The sequence below is a fragment of the Oncorhynchus clarkii genome, chromosome 20 (assembly GCF_045791955.1).
Source record: "Oncorhynchus clarkii lewisi isolate Uvic-CL-2024 chromosome 20, UVic_Ocla_1.0, whole genome shotgun sequence".
Classification (NCBI taxonomy): Eukaryota; Metazoa; Chordata; class Actinopteri; order Salmoniformes; family Salmonidae; genus Oncorhynchus; species Oncorhynchus clarkii.
The window spans coordinates 87,477,815-87,504,062 of NC_092166.1; the positions used below are offsets into that span (position 1 = coordinate 87,477,815).

The 26,248-nt window shown below is 44.5% G+C and overlaps 1 protein-coding gene and 1 non-coding gene across 2 annotated transcripts; both read right to left on the minus strand.

Moving 5' to 3' along the window:
- Positions 1 to 645: 645 nt before the first annotated feature.
- Positions 646 to 22,702, minus strand: LOC139375748 (protein MEMO1-like). Its single transcript, XM_071117563.1, has 9 exons — positions 22,179 to 22,702; positions 16,478 to 16,559; positions 15,229 to 15,297; positions 14,705 to 14,817; positions 11,079 to 11,190; positions 9,516 to 9,658; positions 5,312 to 5,388; positions 2,254 to 2,358; positions 646 to 1,269 (listed from the first exon to the last, which is right to left on the minus strand). The coding sequence occupies exons 1-9, from the start codon at positions 22,288 to 22,290 to the stop codon at positions 1,138 to 1,140; spliced, it is 945 nt and encodes a 314-aa protein (XP_070973664.1). The 5' UTR covers positions 22,291 to 22,702; the 3' UTR covers positions 646 to 1,137.
- An 801-nt stretch (positions 22,703 to 23,503) lies between these two features.
- Positions 23,504 to 23,575, minus strand: trnah-gug (transfer RNA histidin (anticodon GUG)). Its single transcript has one exon. It is a non-coding gene; the product is annotated as a tRNA-His (tRNA).
- Positions 23,576 to 26,248: the final 2,673 nt, after the last annotated feature.

The window sequence follows — 26,248 nt, forward strand, 5'->3', positions numbered from 1 at the left end:
TATTCTCAGTGGCTTTAAGAAGTTAACGTTGTTAGCTAGTAGCTACCTAGGATGCTATTCTCAGTGGCTTTAAGACGTTAACGGTGTTAGCTAGTAGCTACCTAGGATGCTATTCTCAGTGGCTTTAAGATGTTAATGGTGTTAGCTAGTAGCTACCTAGGATGCTATTCTCAGTGGCTCTACGAAGTTAACGGTGTTAGCTAGTAGCTACCTAGGATGCTATTCTCAGTGGCTTTAAGACGTTAACGGTGTTAGCTAGTAGTAGCTACCTAGGATGCTATTCTCAGTGGCTTTAAGACGTTAACGGTGTTAGCTAGTAGCTACCTAGGATGCTATTCTCAGTGGCTTTAAGACGTTAACGGTGTTAGCTAGTAGCTACCTAGGATGCTATTCTCAGTGGCTTTAAGACGTTAACGGTGTTAGCTAGTAGCTACCTAGGATGCTATTCTCAGTGGCTTTAAGAAGTTAACGGTGTTAGCTAGTAGCTACCTAGGATGCTATTCTCAGAGGCCCAAAAGGCACCCTACAGGCTCGTGTCCAAAGTAGTGCCATTTGTGCCAGGGTTTTACTACCAGGACATTATCCAAGCTTGTAAAGCAGTCAGTCAAAAGTAATTTCATTGTCATCATTTCAGTAAAATATTCATTCCATTTACACATGCAGTTGTTTATTATTCCTTTAGTGAGATCACATGAGGTCTGCAGAGTGCACATGTAAAGATTACTTAATGCTTATACCTTATTTGAAAGTTTTAATATTCATTTTAAAAGTCTTGTTCAGGAAAACAACAGGGTCATAAGGAACAAGTCGAGTCCCTAAACGAACCCCAAATACTCCCCCATTACTGTCCTCCATCCCAGATGAAAATAACCAAAAACACCCCTTCCCTTCCAATCACAAAAAATAAAAGGGGGAGGCGAGGAGTGAGGAGAGGAGGAGGGTGAGGAGAGGAGGAGGGTGAGGAGAGGGGTGAGGCGAGGAGTAGGGTGAGGAGGATGGTGAGGAGAGGAGGAGGGTGAGGAGAGGGGTGAGGAGAGGAGGAGCCTTTCTGGCTTGGACAAGGCTACTATCGGCACTGGTAAAAAAGTACTATATAGGGAAGAGGGTGCCATTTGGGAATGTCCGAGGTGAACCACATCAATGTACAAGGAGGGCCCCGGCTGCGTAGCTAACAGAGCTGTCCTGCCAGTTCCTGCACTGGGAAGACTGGGCATAGTTCAGGAAGGAGAAGTTCATCTCTGTTCCACTCTTCCTCAGCTCAGACACAGCCTGGAAAACAATATCAATCAAGTAGGAAGAAAGCAAGAAACAGTCAGATGTACACTACCGTTCAAACGTTTAGTGTCACTTTGCCCTTGTTTTTGAAAGAAAAGTATTTTTTTGTCCATTAAAATAACATCAAATTGATCAGAAATACAGTGTAGACATTGTTAATGTTGTAAATGACTATTCTAGCTGGAAATGGCAGATTTTTTTATGGAATATCTACATAGGTGTCCAGAGACACTAATGTACTTGTCCTCTTGCTCAGTTGTGCACCGGGGCCTCCCACTCCTCTTTCTATTCTGGTTAGGGCCAGTTTGCCCTGTTCTGTGGAAGGAGTAGTACACAGCGTTGTACGAGATCTTCAGTTTCTTGGCAATTTCTTACATGGAATAGCCTTCATTTCCCAGAACAAGAATAGACTGACGAGTTTCAGAAGAAAGGTCTTTGTTTCTGGCCATTTTCAGCCTGTAATCAAAACCACAAATGCTGACGCTCCAGATACTCAACTAAAGGCCATACTCATCTAAAGGCCAGTTTTATTGCTTCTTTAACCAGAACAACAGTTTTCAGCTGTGCTAACATAATTGCAAAACGGTTTTCTAATGTTCAATTAGCCTTTTAAAATTATAAACTTGGATTAGCTAAAACAACGTGCCATTGGAACACAGGAGTGATGGTTGCTGATAATGGGCCTCTGTACCCCTATGTAGATATTCCATCCGTTTCCAGCTACAATATTCATTTACAACATTAACAATGTCTACAATGTATTTTTGATCAATTTGATGTTATTTTAAATGGACAAAACAAGGACATTTTTAAGTGACCCCAAATGTTTGAACAGTAGTGTACATCACATGACACAGGAACAGTCAGATACACAGACCTTCTGGCACACAGGGCTGTGTCATGTGATGTATAACTAACAAAGGTGTACTGTAGATGTCAGATTATAACATGGTTGTTGTTGTACTTGTTATGACTCACGTTTAGCAGCACTCCAATAGGATGACGGCCACAGATGGTGTTGTGGTATTTCTTCAAGTAGTTGATGAAGGACATGGGGTCCAGTGTTTCTATAATGCCCATACCCTGGAGAGACAAGAGAGAGGGGTTTAGAACCCAGTCTGATACGGTTAACTATATAACCCTAACCCTGGAGAGACAAGAGAGAGGGGTGTAGAACCCAGTCTGATACAGTTAACTATATAACCCTGGAGAGACAAAAGAGAGGGGTTAGAACCCAGTCTGATACCCCTAACAGTTAACTATATAACCCTAACCCTGGAGAGACAAGAGAGAGGGGTGTAGAACCCAGTCTGATATGGTTAACAATATAACCCTAACCCTGGAGAGACAAGAGAGAGGGGTTTAGAACCCAGTCTGATACTGTTAACTATATAACCCTAACCCTGGAGAGACAAGGGACAGGGGTTTAGAACCCAGTCTGATACCCCTAACAGTACCAGTCAAAAGTTGACACCTATTCATTATAGGGTTTTTCTTGATTTTTACTATTGTCTACATTGTAGAAAAATAGTGAAGACATCAAAACTATGAAATAACACATGGAATCATGTAGTAACCAAAAAAGTGGTAAACAAATAAAACGTTTTGAGATTCTTCAAATTGGCCACCCTTTCTTTGCCTTGATGACAGCTTTGCATACTCTTGGCATTCTCTCAACCAGCTTCATGAGGTAGTCACCTGGAATGCATTTCAATTAACAGGTGTGCCTTTCTTTCCATCTTAATGCATTTGAGCCAATCAGTTGTGTTGTGACAAGGTAGGGGTGGTATACAGAAGATAGCCCTATTTGGTAAAAGACCAAGTCCATATTATTGTAAGAACAGCTCAAATAAGCAAAGAGAAATGACAGTCCATTATTTTAAGACATGAAGGTCAGTCAATACGGAAAACTTCAAGAACTTTAGTTTCTTCAAGTGCAGTCGCAAAAACCATCAAGGGCTTTGATGAAACTGGATCTCATGAGGACCGCCACAGGAAAGGAAGACCCAGAGTTACCTCTGCTGCAGAGGATAAGTTCATTAGAGTTACCAGCCTCAGAAATTGCAGCCCAAATAAATGCTTCACAGAGTTCAAGTAACAGACACATCTCAACATCAACTGTTCAAAGGAGACTGCGTGAATCAGGCCTTTGTGGTCAAATTGCTGTAAAGAAACCACTACTAAAGGACACCAATAAGAAGAAGAGACTTGCTTGGGCCAAGAAACACGAGCAATGTACATTAGACCGGTGGAAATCTGTCCTTTGGTCTGATAAGTCCAAATGTGAGATTTTTGGCTCCAACCACCGTGTCTTTGTGAGACGCAGAGTAGGTGAACGGATGATCCCCGCATGTGTGATTCCCACCATGAAGCATGGAGGAGGCGGCGTGATGGTGCTTTGCTGGTGACACTGTCAATGATTTATTTAGAATTCAAGACACACTTAACCAGCATGGCTACCACAACATTCTGCAGCGATACGCCATCCCATCGGGTTTGCTCTTAGTGGGACTATCATTTGTTTTTCAACAGGACAATGATCCAACACACCTCCAGGCTGTGTAATGGCTATTTGACCAAGAAGGAGAGTGATGGAGTGCTGCATCAGATGACCCAGCCTCCACAATCACCCGACCTCAACCCAATTGAGATGGTTTGGGATGAGTTGGACCGCAGAGGGAAGGAAAAGCAGCCAACAAGTGCTCAGCATATGTGGGAACTCCTTCAAGACTGTTGGAAAAGCATTCCAGCTGAATCTGGTTGACAGAATGCCAAGCGTGTACAAAGCTGTCATCAAGGCAACGGGTGGCTACTTTGAAGTATCTGAAATATGAAGTGGAAACATCTTGGAGCAACAATGGCTCAGCCGCAAAGTGGTAGGCCACAGAAGCTCACAGAACAGGACCGCCAAGTGCTGAAGCGCATAAAAACCGCCTGTCCTCAGTTTCAACACTCACTACAGAGCAACGTAAGCACAATAACTGTTAGTCTGGAGCTTCATGAAATTGGTTTCCATGGCCGAGCAGCTGCACACAAGCCTAAGATCACCATGCGCAATGCCAAGCGTCGGCTGAAGCGGTATAAAGCTTGACCACCATTGGACTCTGGAGGAGTGGAAACATCTTCTCTGGAGTGATGAATCACGCTTCACCATCTGGCAGTCCAACGGACTAATCTGGGTTTGGATACCAGGCGAACACCACCTGCCCGAAAGCATAGTGACAACTATAAAGTTTGGTGGTGGAGGGTTAATGGCCAGGGGATGTTTTTCATGGTTCGGGCCCCATAGTTTCAGTGAAGGGAAATCTTAATGCTACAGCATACAATGACATTCCAGACGATTGTGTGCTTCCACCTGTCGTAACAGTTTGTGGAAGACCCTTTCCTGTTTCAGCATGACGATGCCCCGGTGCACAAAGAGAGGTCCATACAGAAACTGTTTGTCGAGATCGGTGTGGAAGAACTTGGCTGGCCTGCACAGAGCCCTGACCTCAACCCCATCGAACATCTTTGGGAGGAATTGGAACACAGACTGTGAGCCAGGCCTAATCACCCAATCACCCAACATCAGTGCCCGACCTCCTTAATACTCTTGTGGCTGAACGGAAGCAAGTTCCTGCAGCAACGTTCCAACATCTAATGGAACTCCTTCCCAGAAGAGGGAAGGCTGTTATAGCAGCAACGTTCCAACATCTAATGGAACTCCTTCCCAGAAGAGGGAAGGCTGTTATAGCAGCAAACGGGGGGATCAACTCCATATTAATTAATTAATGGAATGAGATGTTTGACGAGCAGGTGTCCACATACTTTTGGTAGTGTATTTTACATATGTTATTGCAGGTGTAGCGAAATGTTTACGTTCATAGCTTCAACAGTGCTGTAATACTTAACAAAATAAGCAAATCCCCAAAAATAAAGAGAACGGAATTAAGAAATATTAGAACAAGCAATGTCAGAGTCCTGAATATATAAACACAGATATGATGGTGTGTACAGACATGTTACTAGAAATACCTGAATATCAGACTGTGTTTACCATTTTATCAAGGTGTTCAATGGATCTGTGGATCTCTCCTTGAGCCTCGTCATAGTACGTGTAACGGAACCGTTGGCCTGTGGGAAGGAGGTAGACATATTAACCATTGGCCTGTGGGAAGGAGGTAGACATATTAACCGTTGGCCTGTGGGAAGGAGGTAGACATATTAACCGTTGGCCTGTGAGAAGGAGGTAGACATATTAAACATTGGCCTGTGGGAAGGAGGTAGACATATTAACCGTTGGCCTGTGGGAAGGAGGTCAATATATTAACCGTTGGCCTGTGGGAAGGAGGTAGACATATTAAACATTGGCCTGTGGGAAGGAGGTAGACATATTAACCGTTGGCCTGTGGGAAGGAGGTAGACATATTAACCATTGGCCTGTGGGAAGGAGGTAGACATATTAACCGTTGGCCTGTGGGAAGGAGGTAGACATATTAACCGTTGGCCTGTGGGAAGGAGGTAGACATATTAACCGTTGGCCTGTGGGAAGGAGGTAGACATATTAACCGTTGGCCTGTGGGAAGGAGGTAGACATATTAACCGTTGGCCTGTGGGAAGGAGGTAGACATATTAACCGTTGGCCTGTGGGAAGGAGGTAGACATATTAACCGTTGGCCTGTGGGAAGGAGGTAGACATATTAACCATTGGCCTGTGGGAAGGAGGTAAACATATTAATCGTTGGCCTGTGGGAAGGAGGTAGAAATATTAACCGTTGGCCTGTGGGAAGGAGGTAAACATATTAACCGTTGGCCTGTGGGAAGGAGGTAGACATATTAACCATTGGCCTGTGGGAAGGAGGTAGACATATTAACCGTTGGCCTGTGGGAAGGAGGTAGACATATTAACCGTTGGCCTGTGGGAAGGAGGTAAACATATTAACCGTTGGCCTGTGGGAAGGAGGTAGACATATTAACCATTGGCCTGTGGGAAGGTGGTAGACATATTAACCGTTGGCCTGTGGGAAGGAGGTAAACATTAACCGTTGGCCTGTGGGAAGGAGGTAAACATTAACCGTTGGCCTGTGGGAAGGAGGTAGACATATTAACCGTTGGCCTGTGGGAAGGAGGTAGACATATTAACCATTGGCCTGTGGGAAGGAGGTAGACATATTAACCGTTGGCCTGTGGGAAGGAGGTAGACACATTAACCTTTGGCCTGTGGGAAGGAGGTAGACATATTAACCGTTGGCCTGTGGGAAGGAGGTAGACATATTAACCGTTGGCCTGTGGGAAGGAGGTAGACATATTAACCTTTGGCCTGTGGGAAGGAGGTAGACATATTAACCGTTGGCCTGTGGGAAGGAGGTAGACACATTAACCGTTGGCCTGTGGGAAGGAGGTAGACATATTAACCGTTGGCCTGTGGGAAGGAGGTAGACATATTAACCCTTAAATCACACATTTTCATCACTAATTGTGTATAAAATGGGAAATTACTGGGTTGACAAACGTTGACCTCTAAAAATAGTATTTTAGAATGATGAAATTACTAATGTTATTTTATAATTTTAGGAAGCCTTGAAAAATATGCAGGTGGTTGAGTTGCCCATTAAAGGAATGATATTTAGTCAACGGTAGCTACTATGGACAATGGAGAAATATTGTTATGGGATTGCTTTATCTGTTATATCCATATTAGTATCTACTGTCTGCCTGTTATCGTCAATATTGTTCACAATATTATTCAGTACATGTCATTTTACTTAAAACTGTAAACGCATTAATGTTCATATTCAGTGAGCTCCAAAACTATAGTATATATATTGTTGTTTTGTCCTTGTACTCCAGCACTTTAGATTGGAAATGATACAATGACCATGAAGTTACAATGCAGACTGTCAGCTTTAACGGGTATTTTCATCCATATCAGGTGAAACATTTACAAATTACAGCATTTATTGTACATGGGCACATATACCCCCCCCCCCCCCACCCCCCCCACCCCATTTTTAAGGGACCAAAATAATTGTGACTCGACAAACCCGTTGGATGCTTTGGCTGGTTGATTGGGTTGTGTTTCAGATTATTTTGTGCCCAATAGAAATTAATGGTAAATAATGTATTATTTAACCTAGGAAGAGCAGGTGCTGCCTTGGCAGGAACTAGTGGGGATCCATAATAAACCCAAGGAAGAGTAGCTGCTACCTTGACAGGAACTAATGGGGATCCATAATACACCCCAGGAAGAGTAGCTGCTGCCTCGGCAGGAACTAATGGGGATCCATAATAAACCCCAAGAAGAGTAGCTACTGCCTTGGCAGGACCTAATGGGGATCCATAATAAACCCCAGGAAGAGTAGCTGATGCCTTGGCAGGAACTCGTGGGGATCCATATTAAACCCCAGGAAGAGTAGCTGCTGCCTAGGCAGGAACTAATGGGGATCCATAATAAACCCCAGGAAGAGTAGCTGCTTTCTTGGCAGGAACTAATGGGGATCCATAATAAACCGCAAGAAGGGTAGCTGCTGCCTTGGCAGGAACTAATGGGGATACATAACAAACCCAAGGAAGAGTAGCTGCTGCCTTGGCAGGAACTAATGGGGATCCATAATACACCCCAGGAAGAGTAGCTGCTGCCTCGGCAGGAACTAATGGGGATCCATAATAAACCCCAGGAAGAGTAGCTACTGCCTTGGCAGGAACTAATGGGGATCCATAATAAACCCCAGGAAGAGTAGCTGCTTTCTTGGCAGGAACTAATGGGGATCCATAATAAACCGCAAGAAGGGTAGCTGCTGCCTTGGCAGGAACTAATGGGGATCCATAATAAACCCCAGGAAGAGTAGCTGCTTTCTTGGCAGGAACTAATGGGGATCCATAATAAACCCCAAGAAGAGTAGCTGCTGCCTTGGCAGGAACTAATGGGGATACATAATAAACCCAAGGAAGAGTAGCTGCTGCCTTGGCAGGAACTAATGGGGATCCATAATACACCCCAGGAAGAGTAGCTGCTGCCTCGGCAGGAACTAATGGGGATCCATAATAAACCCCAGGAAGAGTAGCTACTGCCTTGGCAGGAACTAATGGGGATCCATAATAAACCCCAGGAAGAGTAGCTGCTTTCTTGGCAGGAACTAATGGGGATCCATAATAAACCCAAGGAAGAGTAGCTGCTTTCTTGGCAGGAACTAATGGGGATCCATAATAAACCCCAGGAAGAGTAGCTGCTGCCTTGGCAGGAACTAATGGGGATCCATAATAAACCCCAGGAAGAGTAGCTGCTGCCTTGACAGGAACTAATGGGGATCCATAATAAACCCCAGGAAGAGTAGCTGCTGCCTTGGCAGGAACTAATGGGGATCCATAATAAACCCCAGGAAGAGTAGCTGCTTTCTTGGCAGGAACTAATGGGGATCCATAATAAACCGCAAGAAGGGTAGCTGCTGCCTTGGCAGGAACTAATGGGGATCCATAATAAACCCCAGGAAGAGTAGCTGCTTTCTTGGCAGGAACTAATGGGGATCCATAATAAACCCCAAGAAGAGTAGCTGCTGCCTTGGCAGGAACTAATGGGGATACATAATAAACCCAAGGAAGAGTAGCTGCTGCCTTGGCAGGAACTAATGGGGATCCATAATACACCCCAGGAAGAGTAGCTGCTGCCTCGGCAGGAACTAATGGGGATCCATAATAAACCCCAGGAAGAGTAGCTGCTGCCTTGACAGGAACTAATGGGGATCCATAATAAACCCCAGGAAGAGTAGCTGCTGCCTTGACAGGAAGGAACTCATGGGGATTATTAACCCAAATTACAACACAAAATGAGTTTACCCTAAATTGAGCAACTCGGCTGGTTGTGATGTTTACGATCACATTTTAAGTCATACAAATAACTATTATTTATAGCCTATACTGAGGCTAAATACAAGTATTCAAAAACATAATTTGATATTTTTTGGGGTGAGTGACAGTTAAGGATGAAGGAGAGGTTTTTCCACAAGACAGAACCACTGTTTCCTTATAGAACCCCAAGGAGACAGAACACCTGTTTCCTTATAGAACCCCAAGGAGACAGAACAACTGTTTCCTTATAGAACCCCAAGGAGACAGAACAACTGTTTCCTTATTGAACCCTTTTCACCGACCTGGCTTTTCTTTCCAGCAACTACAGTGAATGGATGTATAACCAGACTAGCTCAACTCAGTAGTGTGAACAGGGTATAATATATTGATCTCTACCAGTCCTGTTCAGTACGTACCCCAGTGGCAGAAGTCAGAGGAGATGATGAACAAGTTGGAGGGATCAGCCAGATACCTGCTCAGCAGTTTCCCATAATCCTGTTCTTTAGACTCACTGAGGGCTCCAACCAGCACCGGGACAATGCTGAGCTCATCTTTATGACTGCAGTAGGAATTGGAGACAACACATTACAAGTCTGTATGGGTGTGGTGGACTGGGGACAGTTACCTGACTGAGATGGAATAAGCTGTTACAGAGACTGAACGCGTATTAACCCAACCTGATTAAAAGGTGTGGGTATTAACCCAACCTAATTAAAAGGTGTGGGTATTAACCCAACCTGATTAAAATGTGTGGTTATTAACCTAACCTGATTAAAAGGTGTGGGTATTAACCCAACCTGATTAAAAGGTGTGGGTATTAACCCAACCTGATTAAAAGGTGTGGGTATTAACCCAACCTGATTAAAAGGTGTGGGTATTAACCCAACCTGGTTAAAAGTTGTGGGTATTAACCCAACCTGATTAAAAGGGGTGGGTATTAACCTAACCTGATTAAAAGGTGTGGGTATTAACCAAACCTGATTAAAAGGTGTGGGTATTAACCCAACCTGATTAAAAGGTGTGGGTATTAACCCAACCTGGTTAAAAGGTGTGGGTATTAACCTAACCTGATTAAAAGGTGTGGGTATTAACCAAACCTGATTAAAAGGTGTGGGTATTAACCCAACCTGGTTAAAAGGTGTGCATGCTTATTGAGTGGGTTCATTAATTGAGCATGCAGGCTTTACTTAAGATTAGATTCTTGATTTATAATGACTCTCCATTAGCGACAGCTAGTCTTAGTGGGGTCCGACACAGTAAACAACCAATCATTAGTAAACAACCAATCATTAGTAAACAACCAATCATTAGTAAACAACAAATCATTAGTAAACAACCAATCATTAGTAAACAACCAATCATTAGTAAACAACCAATCATTAGTAAACAACCAATCATTAGTAAACAACCAATCATTAGTAAACAACCAATCATTAGTAAACAACCAATCATTAGTAAACAACCAATCATTAGTAAAACAACCAATCATTAGTAAACAACCAATCATTAGTAAACAACCAATCATTAGTAAACAACCAATCATTAGTAAACAACCAATCATTAGTAAACAACCAATCATTAGTAAAACAACCAATCATTAGTAAACAACCAATCATTAGTAAACAACCAATCATTAGTAAACAACCAATCATTAGTAAACAACCAATCATTAGTAAACAACCAATCATTAGTAAAACAACCAATCATTAGTAAACAACCAATCATAAACCATAGTAATGAAGCAAAACAGCATGGGGCTTGGGGATGACAGAACTACACAAAATGTCAAGGCAAACCAGTCATTAGACCCACAGCTCTCCTCCATTAGTCATGAGGCCCTGCTGGCTCCCACAACCAGGCAGACAGGTCAGGTCTGTATCGTGGCTCTCTAGTCTCTTAATCACTGTACTCTCCACTGATGGATGGCTTGTGATGAATGAAGCAGACAACATGTCCTGACAGACTGTCCTCTGTCTTACCTCTCCATGGCTTTAGCAGTGTAAGGCAGGTGCATTTCAATGCTGTGCTCCTCCTCGTCTGTCTGAAGACTCATCCTCTCAAACATCCCAGTCTTCCAGAGGTCAGCATAGACTAGAGGGAGGTGAGGATTCAATATACAGGAGATCAGCATAGACTAGAGGGAGGTGAGGATTCAATATACAGGAGATCAGCATAGACTAGAGGGAGGTGAGGATTCAATATACAGGTCAGCATAGACTATAGGGAGGTGAGGATTCAATATACAGAGATCAACATAGACTAGAGGGAGGTGAGGATTCAATATACAGGAGGTCAACATAGACTAGAGGGAGGTGAGGATTCAATATACAGAGATCAACATAGACTAGAGGGAGGTGAGGATTCAATATACAGGAGGTCAACATAGACTAGAGGGAGGTGAGGATTCAATATACAGGTCAGCATAGACTAGAGGGAGGTGAGGGTTCAATATCCAGGAGGTCAGCATAGACTAGAGGGAGGTGAGGATTCAATATCCAGGAGATCAGCATAGACTAGAGGGAGGTGAGGGTTCAATATACAGGAGGTCAACATAGACTAGAGGGAGGTGAGGATTCAATATACAGGAGGTCAGCATAGACTAGAGGGAGGTGAGGATTCAATATACAGGAGGTCAGCATAGACTAGAGGGAGGTGAGGGTTCAATATATAGGAGGTCAGCATAGACTAGAAGGAGGTGAGGATTCAATATACAGGAGGTCAGCATAGACTAGAGGGAGGTGAGGATTCAATATCCAGGAGGTCAACATAGACTAGAGGGCGGTGAGGATTCAATATCCACATTATTACTGGTGAACAGAGGCTCGTATTAGCATTTGACTGCGAGTCATTAGTTCAGACGCACTGATATGTGTTTGGCAGCGTCAGTGAGAATGTCTCTTTTCCAGTATCAGTCAGATGATTGGTCCCCTGAGGACAACTCAGGTTTTTGTTTGTGTCAAGCTAAAAAAAAAAAGGCACAATAAACACTGGATTAGGGCTGTGGCGGTCAAGGAATTACGGATGACGGTAATTGGCCAGCCAAATGACCAGGGTCTCAGTAATAACTTGAAAAAGAATAATTAGGCACTCCTCTCCTTCACTCCGGACTGCATGTGCTGTCATATAAAGAGAATAGAAGGGGCATCCCCATTCAAGTCAATGGTAGCGTAATGGTTGGACTGGAGGCCCTTGGTGAGTGTACCAATAGGAGCAAAGCAGGAAGTGTACCCATCAATATGTGCTGTGATTTGTTGGTGCAGCTCCAACTGACATTACAAAAAAAAATACATTGCATAAACCACATCAGTTAACATCATTTGAATGAACATTCTATACCAAACCAAAATAAATGCAACATGTAAAGTGTTGGCCCCATGGTCTATGAGCTGAAATGTTCCGTACGCACAAAAAGCTGATTTCTCTCAAATGTGTTGTGCACAAATGTGTTTACATCCCTGTTTGTGAACATTTCTCCATTAACAAGATAATCCATCCACCTGACAGGTGTGGCATATCAAGAAGCTGATTAAACAGCATGATCATTACACAGGTGCACGTTGAGCTGGGGACAATAAAAGGCCACTAAAATGTGCAGTTTTGTCACAACACAATGCCACAGATGTCTCAAGATGAGGGAGAGTGCAATTGGCATGCTGACTGCAGGAATGTCCACCAGAGTTGTTGCAAGATCATTTTGTTAATTTCTCTTCCATAAGCCTCCAACGTCGTTTTAAAGAATTTGGCAGTATGTCCAACCGGCCTCATATCCGCAGACCACGTGTTACCACGCCAGCCCAGGACCTCCACATTCGGCTTCTTCACCTGAGGCATCGTCTGAGACCAGCCACAAGAACAACTGATAAAACTGGGTTTGCACAAACTAAGATTTTCTGCACAAACTGTCAGAAACCGTCTCAGGGAAGCTTATTTGTGTGCTCGTCGTCCTCACCAGGGTCTTGGTCTGACTGCACTGTGGCGTCGTGACCGACATCAGTGGGCAAATGCTCACCTTCGATGGCCAATGGCACACTGGCCCAGACCAGCTATGAAGAGGCTTTGGCCCAGACCAGTTATGAAGAGGCCTTGGCCCAGACCAGCTATGAAGAGGTCTTGGCCCAGACCAGCTATGAAGAGGCCTTTGGCCCAGACCAGCTATGAAGAGGGCTGTAACGGTACACACCTCAAGGCCCCTCCTCCTCCTGCTCTCCACCTCAAGGCCCCTCTTCCGCCATCCCTTTCAAGGCCCCTCCTCCCCCTCTCAAGGCCCCTCCTCCGTCTGCTCCCCCTCTCAAGGCCCCTCCTCCTCCTGCTCTCCCTCTCAAGGCCCCTCCTCCTCCTGCTCTCCACCTCAAGGCCCCTCTTCCGCCATCCCTCTCAAGGCCCCTGCTCTCCACCTCAAGGCCCCTGCTCTCCCTCTCAAGGCCCCTGCTCCCCATCTCAAGGCCCCTCCTCCGTCTGCTCCCCCTCTCAAGGCCCCTCCTCCTCCTGCTCTCCCTCTCCCTCCTCCTGCTCTCCACCTCAACGCCCCTCTTCCGCCATCCCTTTCAAGGCCACTGCTCTCCCTCTCAAGGCCCCTGCTCCCCCTCTCAAGGCCCCTCCTCCTCCTGCTCTCCATTTCAAGGCTCCTCCTCCGCCTGCTACCCCTCTCAAGGCTCCTCCTCCGCCTGCTACCCCTCTCAAGGCTCCTCCTCCGCCTGCTCCCCCTCTCAAGGCTCCTCCTCCGCCTGTTACCCCTCTCAAGGCTCCTCCTCTGCCTGCTCCCCCTCTCAAGGCCCCTCCTCCTCCTGCTCCCCCTCTCAAGGCCCCTCCTCTGCCTGCTCAACCTCTCAAGGCCCCTCCTCTGCCTGCTCCCCCTCTCAAGGCCCCTCCTCCGCCTATCAGCTCTGGTTAATAAAGTTACTTTCAAATGGACTTTTCTGTTGCTTCCCTAACTCGGATCTGACCACGTCAACACGGAACTGGTCATCATCAGGTCCGTTTGGAAAGAGTCTCTATACTGAAAAATGTATTTATGCGGATTTGTTTGGGTGGGAAAGCCCCAGGTCCATTTCAGAATGGGTTCAACTTCTTAGACCGCTACTTGAGGCCCAACAACAGACAACGCCAGGAATATTGTAAACAATGTCACAGAAACTGGACTTGGGGCCTGGAATAGGGTGGTTTGTTTTGCCAAATAAACAAAAATGGACTACAGTAAGTATCAGAATTTAATTTCTCCTCTGTACCGTAACCCTGAAACCCCAATACATTCTGAAACATGGGTTTGGTGAACTGTTACACCCATAGTTATGAATATAACTACTGTTCCCTGAAGGAGGGAACGAGGTACAACATATTTTGGACCAAACCACCGGCAGAGTTTGGGCTCACTGAAGAGTGGTGCTGAATGGAGGAAATGGATGTGAGGCCCGCTATTATAGCAGGAAGGCGGGGACAACTAGAGGGAGGCGGGGACAACTAGAGGGAGGCGGGGACAACTAGAGGGAGGCGGGGACAACTAGAGGGAGGCGGGGACAACTAGAAATTATCCATAGCCTCCTAGTCAATCCTGAGGTGATTTATAAACCTCAGCAGAGGACAGGGCACAGTGTGTGTGTGTACCTACCCTCCTGGTCAATCCTGAGGTCGTAGAGAGGTGTTTTATAAACCTCAGCAGAGGACAGGGCACAGCGGGACAGAGGAACATGGTGAGACGGACCCAAGATGAACACCCTGCGACTACAGGGGAAAGAGAGGACTCAGTCACCTCACTGTCCTCAGTAGGACTCAGTTCAGCAGCTCAGTGGACCAGTCATCATGGACCAGTCATCATGGACCAGTCAACAGGCCACTAGCAGCGTCGGCCGACCAGGCTTCGCTCATGTTGTTCCAAGGTGAGACGGTGACAGAGGCTATACTGCTCCCTACTGTCTGTCTGCGGTAACTACAGGCTGATAGTTCCTTCATGGTGAAACAGAGCAGGCTAAGGATTTGATAAGGAGGGACAATGTAGAAAAAGCTATTTAAAAACCTCTCATTTCGAATTGATGATACTTAAATTGTCGATGAAAATGTATTTTGTTACTGAAAAAATATGTTTAATTTAGAAAACTCACTGAACATAAGTAATAGACATGATAAATGACTTACGTGACAGAAGGGTCTATTTGTTTGTAGGCGTGTGCAGCACAAGCACCACAGTAGGAATATCCTGCATGGCTGAAAACACATTACAAGACACCATTACAACCTGCCTGAAAACACATTACAACCTGCCTGTCTGAAAACACATTACAAGACACCATTACAACCTGCCTGAAAACACATTACAACCTGCCTGTCTGAAAACACATTACAAGACACCATTACAACCTGCCTGAAAACACATTACAACCTGCCTGTCTGAAAACACATTACAAGACACCATTACAACCTGCCTGAAAACACATTACAACCTGCCTGACAACACATTACAACGTGCCTGTCTGAAAACACATTACAACCTGCCTGACAACACATTACAACGTGCCTGTCTGAAAACACATTACAACCTGCCTGAAAACACATTACAACCTGCCTGACAACACATTACAACCTGCCTGTCTGAAAACACATTACAACCTGCCTGACAACACATTACAACCTGCCTGACAACACATTACAACCTGCCTGGCTGAAAACACATTACAACCTGCCTGCCTGAAAACACATTACAACCTGCCTGTCTGAAAACACATTACAACCTGCCTGAAAACACATTACAACCTGCCTGAAAACACATTACAACCTGCCTGGCTGAAAACACATTACAACCTGCCTGCCTGAAAACACATTACAACCTGCCTGTCTGAAAACACATTACAACCTGCCTGAAAACACATTACAACCTGCCTGAAAACACATTACAACCTGCCTGGCTGAAAACACATTACAACCTGCCTGGCTGAAAACACATTACAACCTGCGTGTCTGAAAACACATTACAACCTGCCTGTCTGAAAACACATTACAACCTGCCTGTCTGAAAACACATTACAACCTGCCTGTCTGAAAACACATTACAACCTGCCTGTCTGAAAACACATTACAACCTGCCTGAAAACACATTACAACGTGCCTGTCTGAAAACACATTACAACCTGCTTGAAAACACATTACAACCTGCCTGCCTGACAACACATTACAACCTGCCTGACTGAAAACACATTACAACCTGCCTGAATGAAAACACATAACAAGACACCATTACAACCAATAGAAGACATGACCCCCACCGCCCCAATCACTACATTCACATTTCAGTCATTCATATGCTGTGATCAAATAATATACAGAATGACTTGGTGACAAGAAGAGGCCTTTTCCTCGACTTATCAGAACAACTAGCAGTGGAGCTTACGGTGCTATGATGGCTCTAGCAGGGCTGACAGTGGATTGTGCTTGAGACAGCCAACCTTCTAGTTGTGTATTCAGCTGGGAGCCTGCAGAGAGGGAGAAGAACACTTCATTAATCCATACCAAACAGAAACGACTCTTCTGCTGAACCCAATGCCTCTTATACACAGGGGAACAGACTCAGGTCGACATTATTAACTGCAATAGAGAGAGTCAGCGGTTTTTAAGTTTCTTGGCATCCACGTCACAGAGGACTTACCGTCCAGCAGACAGCATCGGAGCACCTCACCTTAGCACACATCCCCCTTCCCCAAAACCTACCACTGCACAATTTAAACACTTGTCCCCCTATCCCCCTTCCCCAAAACATGTGTAAATACCGGACTATAAATGGTGCATTCCTGTTTTATACACTGAAAGGTTTATTATTTTCTACTGAGACATTTACTTGATGTTCGTGTTCTTATCTTTTAGTATTTCTTATCGTTTCCAGAAGGAATCTGCAGTCAGCATCTGGCTGGATGGTGTAGACCGTGTGTGTCCTGTACAAACAACTAATACAACTAAACACATTTGGTTGGAGTCTGTATGTGAAATAATGCAAGTCCTTGTGATGCTAAACATTGTCTGCATGGTAAGGAGTTTGACAGCACAGAAAGATCTGGGACAAGGTTAATAGAAGCTACTTCCTTGTTATGTGTGATTGACTGGGCTGGAGCAGAGAGATAACAGGGAGATAACAGGGAGATACAGGGAGATAACAGGGAGATAACAGGGAGATAACAATGAGATAACAGGGAGATACATGTCTGTTTAATGTGTTTACATCCCAAGGGGCACCTTATTCCCTTTATAAGGCACTAATTTGACCAGGGACCATAGGGCACTAATTTGACCAGGGACCATAGAATAGGGCACTAATTTGACCAGGGACCATAGAATAGGGCACTAATTTGACCAGGGGCCATAGAATAGGGCACTAATTTGACCAGGGGCCATAGAATAGGGCACTAATTTGACCAGGGACCATAGAATAGGGCACTAATTTGACCAGGGACCATAGAATAGGGCACTAATTTGACCAGGGACCATAGAATAGGGCACTAATTTGACCAGGGGCCATAGAATAGGGCACTAATTTGACCAGGGACCATAGAATAGGGCACTAATTTGACCAGGGGCCATAGAATAGGGCACTAATTTGACCAGGGGCCATAGAATAGGGCACTAATTTGACCAGGGGCCATAGAATAGGGCACTAATTTGACCAGGGGCCATAGTATTGTATAGTATTGGGCAAGATTTTCCCAACTCAGGAGCTTATGCTTGTCCTCCTCACTATTACTGTATGCAAAGCAAACTGCCAAGCATCTAGCTGAGGGTACTAATCAAGCCCATGATTCACTAAGGGTAATGTCATTTAGTTGAGCTAAAAGAAGTCGCTACATCCTCACGGTAAGATATTTTGAACACAGTAATATCCTAACTCACAGATTCCTTCACATGTATATTGCAATGTGAGAGAAAAATGTATGTAACGTGACATACACTAAACCCCTTGGATTAGGGTTAGTTTAAATGCCCATTTGACAAAAGCCGTATCCCTTCTAGCCACAACCCTAGACTAGTCACTACAGTTGACTAATACGGAACATAGTAGCAAGCTTGATCACTGACAACTCGCTGCAAAAGTACGTTGGTAGCGTAGGGTAGGCTATAATGATAGATGGATGGGGGAATCTTTGCTATAATGGTTAACTGACTGTTCACTTAGATGGTTGTCAGTGTTTTGACATAATTAGCTAGTTAATGCTGTTGACAAGGGTACCTGTAACTACCTAGCCATTCATTCCAATGACCAGGTCCTAGAGCACACCATTTATTCCAATGACCAGGTCCTAGAGCACACCATTTATTCCAATGACCAGGTCCTATAGCACACCATTTATTCCAATGACCAGGTCCTAGAGCACACCATTTATTCCAATGACCAGGTCCTATAGCACACCATTTATTCCAATGACCAGGTCCTATAGCACACCATTTATTCCAATGACCAGGTCATAGAGCACACCATTTATTCCAATGACCAGGTCCTATAGCACACCATTTATTCCAATGACCAGGTGATATAGCACACCATTTATTCCAATGACCAGGTCATAGAGCACACCATTTATTCCAATGACCAGGTCATAGAGCACACCATTTATTCCAATGACCAGGTCATATAGCACACCATTTATTCCAATGACCAGGTCCTAGAGCACACCATTTATTCCAATGACCAGGTCCTATAGCACACCATTTATTCCAATGACCAGGTCCTATAGCACACCATTTATTCCAATGACCAGGTGATATAGCACACCATTTATTCCAATGACCAGGTCATAGAGCACACCATTTATTCCAATGACCAGGTCATATAGCACACCATTTATTCCAATGACCAGGTCCTAGAGCAAACCATTTATTCCAATGACCAGGTCCTATAGCACACCATTTATTCCAATGACCAGGTCCTATAGCACACCATTTATTCAAATGACCAGGTCCTATAGCACACCATTTATTCCAATGACCAGGTCATAGAGCACACCATTTATTCCAATGACCAGGTGATATAGCACACCATTTATTCCAATGACCAGGTCATATAGCACACCATTTATTCAAATGACCAGGTCATATAGCACACCATTTATTCAAATGACCAGGTCCTATAGCACACCATTTATTCCAATGACCAGGTCATATAGCACACCGTTTATTCCAATGACCAGGTCATATAGCACACCATTTATTCCAATGACCAGGTCCTATAGCACACCGTTTATTCCAATGACCAGGTCCTAGAGCACACCATTTATTCCAATGACCAGGTCCTAGAGCACACCGTTTATTCCAATGACCAGGTCATATAGCACACCGTTTATTCCAATGACCAGGTCCTAGAGCACACCATTTATTCCAATGACCAGGTCCTAGAGCACACCATTTATTCCAATGACCAGGTCCTATAGCACACCATTTATTCAAATGACCAGGTCCTAGAGCACACCATTTATTCCAATGACCAGGTCCTATAGCACACCATTTATTCCAATGACCAGGTCCTATAGCACACCATTTATTCCAATGACCAGGTCATAGAGCACACCATTTATTCCAATGACCAGGTCCTATAGCACACCATTTATTCCAATGACCAGGTGATATAGCACACCATTTATTCCAATGACCAGGTCATAGAGCACACCATTTATTCCAATGACCAGGTCATAGAGCACACCATTTATTCCAATGACCAGGTCATATAGCACACCATTTATTCCAATGACCAGGTCCTAGAGCACACCATTTATTCCAATGACCAGGTCCTATAGCACACCATTTATTCCAATGACCAGGTCCTATAGCACACCATTTATTCCAATGACCAGGTGATATAGCACACCATTTATTCCAATGACCAGGTCATAGAGCACACCATTTATTCCAATGACCAGGTCATATAGCACACCATTTATTCCAATGACCAGGTCCTAGAGCACACCATTTATTCCAATGACCAGGTCCTATAGCACACCATTTATTCCAATGACCAGGTCCTATAGCACACCATTTATTCAAATGACCAGGTCCTATAGCACACCATTTATTCCAATGACCAGGTCATAGAGCACACCATTTATTCCAATGACCAGGTCATATAGCACACCATTTATTCCAATGACCAGGTCATATAGCACACCATTTATTCAAATTACCAGGTCATATAGCACACCATTTATTCAAATGACCAGGTCCTATAGCACACCATTTATTCCAATGACCAGGTCATATAGCACACCGTTTATTCCAATGACCAGGTCATATAGCACACCATTTATTCCAATGACCAGGTCCTATAGCACACCGTTTATTCCAATGACCAGGTCCTAGAGCACACCATTTATTCCAATGACCAGGTCCTAGAGCACACCGTTTATTCCAATGACCAGGTCATATAGCACACCGTTTATTCCAATGACCAGGTCCTAGAGCACACCGTTTATTCCAATGACCAGGTCATATAGCACACCGTTTATTCCAATGACCAGGTCCTAGAGCACACAGTTTATTCCAATGACCAGGTCATATAGCACACCGTTTATTCCAATGACCAGGTCATAGAGCACACCATTTATTCCAATGACCAGGTCATATAGCACACCATTTATTCCAAATAATTGTTATGTGTTAGCTATCTTCTAACGCTAGCTTGTAAATTACAAATCTGCCTATTCCGCTGTTTGATAAAGAAGTGACAGCTGATGCAAGCTAAGTAGCAGACTGTTGTTCTGGGCCAGCTGATAGAGAACAGCCTGTTGTTTTTCCTCACCTCTCTCCTACTCAAATAGACAGCTAACTAACTAACTAGTTACTACCCCGGACAACAACAGCCCAAGAGAGACCTGTCTGCAGCTAACTAACTAGTTACTACCCCGGACAACAGTCCCATTGAAAGATAGTTCTGTAGCTGGCTAGTTAGCAAGGTTTGGTAACCAGGTTAGCTACTTACCCGGACAACAACCCAAACATTACAGAGGCCCATATGCAGCTAGTTATCTTGACCCTATTAGCTAACGTTAAAACTAGTTAACCCTGGTCTCTGTCCCGTTCCCCGGTCCAGGTCTATACCTTAGGCGGTGTACCCTGGTCTCTGACCCTTTCCCCGGTCCAGTTCTATACCTGAGGCGGTGTACCCTGGTCTCTGGCCCGTTCCCCGGTCCAGGTCTATACCTTAGGGGGTGTACCCTGGTCTCTGACCCGTTCCCCGGTCCAGTTCTATACCTGAGGCGGTGTACCCTGGTCTCTGACCCGTTCCCGGTCCAGTTCTATACCTGAGGCGGTGTACCCTGGTCTCTGACCCGTCCCCTGGTCCAGTTCTATACCTGAGGCGGTGTACCCTGGTCTCTGACCCGTTCCCCGGTCCAGTTCTATACCTGAGGCAGTGTACCCTGGTCTCTGACCCGTTCCCCGGTCCAGTTCTATACCTGAGGCGGTGTACCCTGGTCTCTGACCCGTCCCCTGGTCCAGTTCTATACCTGAGGCGGTGTACCCTGGTCTCTGACCCGTTCCCCGGTCCAGTTCTATACCTGAGGCGGTGTACCCTGGTCTCTGACCCGTTCCCCGGTCCAGGTCTATACCTTGGGCGGTGTACCCTGGTCTCTGACCCGTTCCCCGGTCCAGTTCTATACCTGAGGCAGTGTACCCTGGTCTCTGACCCGTTCCCCGGTCCAGTTCTATACCTGAGGCGGTGTACCCTGGTCTCTGACCCGTCCCCTGGTCCAGTTCTATACCTGAGGCGGTGTACCCTGGTCTCTGACCCGTTCCCCGGTCCAGTTCTATACCTGAGGCGGTGTACCCTGGTCTCTGACCCGTTCCCCGGTCCAGGTCTATACCTTGGGCGGTGTACCCTGGTCTCTGACCCGTTCCCCGGTCCAGTTCTATACCTGAGGCGGTGTACCCTGGTCTCTGACCCGTTCCCCGGTCCAGTTCTATACCTGAGGCGGTGTACCCTGGTCTCTGACCCGTTCCCCGGTCCAGTTCTATACCTGAGGCGGTGTACCCTGGTCTCTGGCCCGTTCCCCGGTCCAGTTCTATACCTGAGGCGGTGTACCCTGGTCTCTGACCCGTTCCCCGGTCCAGTTCTATACCTGAGGCGGTGTACCAACTGCCGGCGTGACTTGCTTCTCTGCAAACGGTTCGGTTCGACATCTTAGCTCCCGAACTGCCTATCTTGGTAAGATGTCCGGTAGAAATAAACATAAATGAAAAACTCGGAGAAAAACAACTACCTAAATAGAATCCACCAATAAAAACAAAAAGTTGGCTAGACAAAGAAAGAATACAAAAATAGTTATCCAGATGGCGAAGTTGACATGTTGAGAGTGTGCGTTTGATAGCAGGCTAACATTACTTCAAAATAAGATCTTAAAACGAGGGTTTTAGTTACGGATGAACAAAACCCTCAATGCAGTTTGTCTGTTGTTTGCCAAAATGGCACTGTTGGTTTGTCATAAATCGGGCTAGATGGTAGCAACAGTACATCATAATAGACTAAAACTAAGACGTCTGGTTTAGCAGAGATCCAGTTCATAGGAGATATTAATCCCATTAGGCAGTAGATTCATCACCGCACCAAGCAGACCGTCGACTAAATGCATTTATACGTTGTCATGCTGCGTCACCCGGTTGCTGAGATAATCGTCACGCAATTACATCTTAAATTGAGGGTAGAAATCGAGCGGTCGAGTAAATTAATCGAGCAAACTATTATTATTCTTTTTTTATTAACAAATCAATGCAAAAAGTACATGGGAAACACAAGTAAATATAAAGAATATGCAAATTACATTTGGGCTATTGGGTACAATATCACATTAAACAAGGACCTTAAGAGGCATACACACATTTATAATTAGAACAGCTTTTTTGTTGGCTGAGTATATCATTGTCTTAAAATATAAATTAAATGTTCAATCTCTGCATAGAGTCAGAACAAGTTAAAGCTGCTGCGTTGAACACGCCAGTCGGAACTAAGTAACTCGGGAATTTTCGACCTGCTGATTTGTTGAGCTACAACCAGATAGCCTGTCGGAAATGTCCGAGTTTCCTAGTTCCGAAAAGCTTGTATGAATCGATTCCTTGATTCCCGACAATCATGTATGAATCGATTCCTTGATTCCCGATGGTCGCAAACATTTTCTTAAAATGACGTAAACCTGCGTGGATTGGCTGCTCGAGGAGAATATAGAGAAACGATTGGTTAGAATGTTTTGTAGGCGTGTAGAAAGAGTGGGTGATATGCCATAGATGTCTATGGGTAATGCTCGGTTTGACTCAGTTCACGCATATATTCTATATTTCCTGATTTCCTCCATGAAAAACTGGAATAGATATGATTACAAAGCATAGTTATTACGTTTAGAACACATTTTCAAAAAAAACAACCCTTTTGCCGTGACATTGTGTATCGCAATGCCGTGACCCGGATTCGAACCGGGGTTGCTGCGGCCACAACGCAGAGTACTAACCACTATACGATCACGGCGAGCTACCAGGGCTTAAACTCACCCAGGAGATATTCCCAGAATAGTGTTCATCGAAAGATCAAGACATTGCTCATGCTAATATTAACACATGGTACATGGCTGATTTTGCCCAATACGGGGACTTCTTCTGGACTAATAAACGAAACCAGGCCACATGGAATAATCCACAGAGTGTATTTAGGACTGGTAATGTCTGTTACTATGGTTGCAGCGGCGGTTTATGAAAAGTTACCATAGTTAGCAACACTAACAACATGAACCCGACAGGTATTCACACAACTGTCAACTACGTACTTAAAAAACAATATGAATACTGTACAATGGAAATAAAACCATGTATTTGGTGTATTATAGGCATCACATAGCACATGATGCGAGTGTATTGTCTCACTAACAATGATTTAGCTGATAGTTGCTTTATTGAAGTTTTCATTATAATGATTGTGATACGTGTTTTTTTAAGAATACAGAATGTCGCTCAAAATATCTGCCTTTTTATATAAGGCATGTCAAGTTTAATGTGTTTATATGGCTGAAGAAACACTCCATAACATGTAGTCAATTACGGAAACATTTTTTTTTTTTGTTCAACAAAAATGTATCATATAAAATAACAGGGAATCAGTACACACCAGCTGGTACACCTACACTTTATATAGTGGTATATATTATAGGTCCACCAGTGTAGTTTCTTCAGAGGTGTTAGATGCAGTCCTCATATTGAGACTTGTTTTGGAGGAGATGTGCAGCTAGAAACACAATGGGATGATGAGTCCTGGAAAATAAAAACTAGAATTAATACAAATCAGTCATCAAATAAAACCAATAAAACAATTAGGGATTTCATCAATGTGGGAATAACTATTCTTTATTTCAGTGCCCAGCTTCACAACACAACACAGGCTAATGTGAGACTGGGAAAGGACATGTATTGGAGCCTGGTTCCTCTCTAGGTTTCTTCTTAGATTCCTGCCTTTCTAGGGAGTTTTTCCCAGCCACTGTGCTTCTGCCTCTGCATTGCTTGCTCTTTGGGGTTTTAGGCTGGGTTTCTGTAAAGTACTTTGATATAAAAAGGGCTTTATAAAATAGATTTGATTGATATTGTAGCCCACCTTTCTTTGGCACAGAGAGCACCACAGTCTGGTCCAGATATACCTGTGTTGGGAGAGACTGAAGATCTACCTTCTGTTTAGAGAGCTCTGCGTTGGACCTCTTGGTATCCTCCATCTTCTGGAGGGGAAGAGTAATGTAGAAGCACGTCAGCTTATATTTCCCTAGTCCCACAAGTTCACCATCATGTAGACAGTTAGTAACTTGTAGAGTTATTATAACAGTAACATCAATGTCTATAACATGGGCTAATAGTTCCCTAACCTCGGCTCAAGGCTTCATTCACGTTGAGGTGAAAGCCTGTGGCAGAGGCTAATATTTCCCTAAAAACACTCTCTCTCTCTCACACACACAATATAGTATTCTTACTTACCTTATCGTGTTCTTCTTAGTTCTTGTTTTTATAGCTCATGTTTTTTGTTCTACCTTGTTATTTTTAGTATTATATTGTTATTGATTAGTGCATCCCACCTAGCTGTTGCAAAAGCAGCAGCTACTCTTCCTGGGGTCCACACAGAACATTAAACATAATACAGAACATTAAGAACAGAACTACATACATGTTTTTTAAAGGCACACGTAGCCTACATATCAATACATACACACACACTATCTCGGTCAAGTAGGGGAGAGTTGTGCCCTGAGGTGTTGCTATATCTGTTTCTTGAAACCAGGTTTGCTGTTAATTTGAGAAATATGAGATGGAACGAAGTTTCATGCAATAATGGCATTCTTAAAAGTATTCAGACCTCTTGACTTTTTCCACATTTTGTTAAGTTACAGCCTCCGCTAACCCAGATGACGCTGGGCCAATTGTGCTCCGCCGTCTGGGACTTCCAATCACGGCCAGTTGTGATAAAGCCCAGGATCGAACCAGGGTCTGCAGTGACACCTCTAGCACGGAGATGCAGTGCCTTAGATGGCTGTGCCACTTAGATGGCTGTGCCACCACAGTTCTGCATGAACACACACAGTCTGCACTGCATGAACACACAGTCTGCACTGCATGAACACACAGTCTGCACTGCATGAACACACAGTCTGCACTGCATGAACACACAGTCTGCACTGCATGAACACACAGTCTGCACTGCATGAACACACAGTCTGCACTGCATGAACACACACACAGTCTGCACTGCATGAACACACAGTCTGCACTGCATGAACACACACACAGTCTGCACTGCATGAACACACACACAGTCTGCACTGCATGAACACACACAGTCTGCACTGCATGAACACACAGTCTGCACTGCATGAACACACACACAGTCTGCACTGCATGAACACACACAGTCTGCACTGCATGAACACACACAGTCTGCACTGCATGAACACACACAGTCTGCACTGCATGAACACACAGTCTGCACTGCATGAACACACAGTCTGCACTGCATGAACACACAGTCTGCACTGCATGAACACACACACAGTCTGCACTGCATGAACACACAGTCTGCACTGCATGAACACACACAGTCTGCACTGCATGAACACACACACAGTCTGCACTGCATGAACACACACAGTCTGCACTGCATGAACACACACAG

What these genes read in the sequence shown, in the direction of transcription:
- LOC139375748 (XM_071117563.1), bottom strand. Translation starts at nt 22,290, where the DNA reads ATGTTTATTTCTACCGGACATCTTACCAAGATAGGCAGTTCGGGAGCT. An exon ending in GCTAGAGCCATCATAGCACC is followed by an intron (nt 15,298 to 16,477) that starts GTAAGCTCCACT and finishes ATGTGTTTTCAG; the next exon opens with CCATGCAGGATATTCCTACT. An exon ending in CCTCAGGATTGACCAGGAGG is followed by an intron (nt 11,191 to 14,704) that starts GTAGGTACACAC and finishes ACCTCCCTCTAG; the next exon opens with TCTATGCTGACCTCTGGAAG.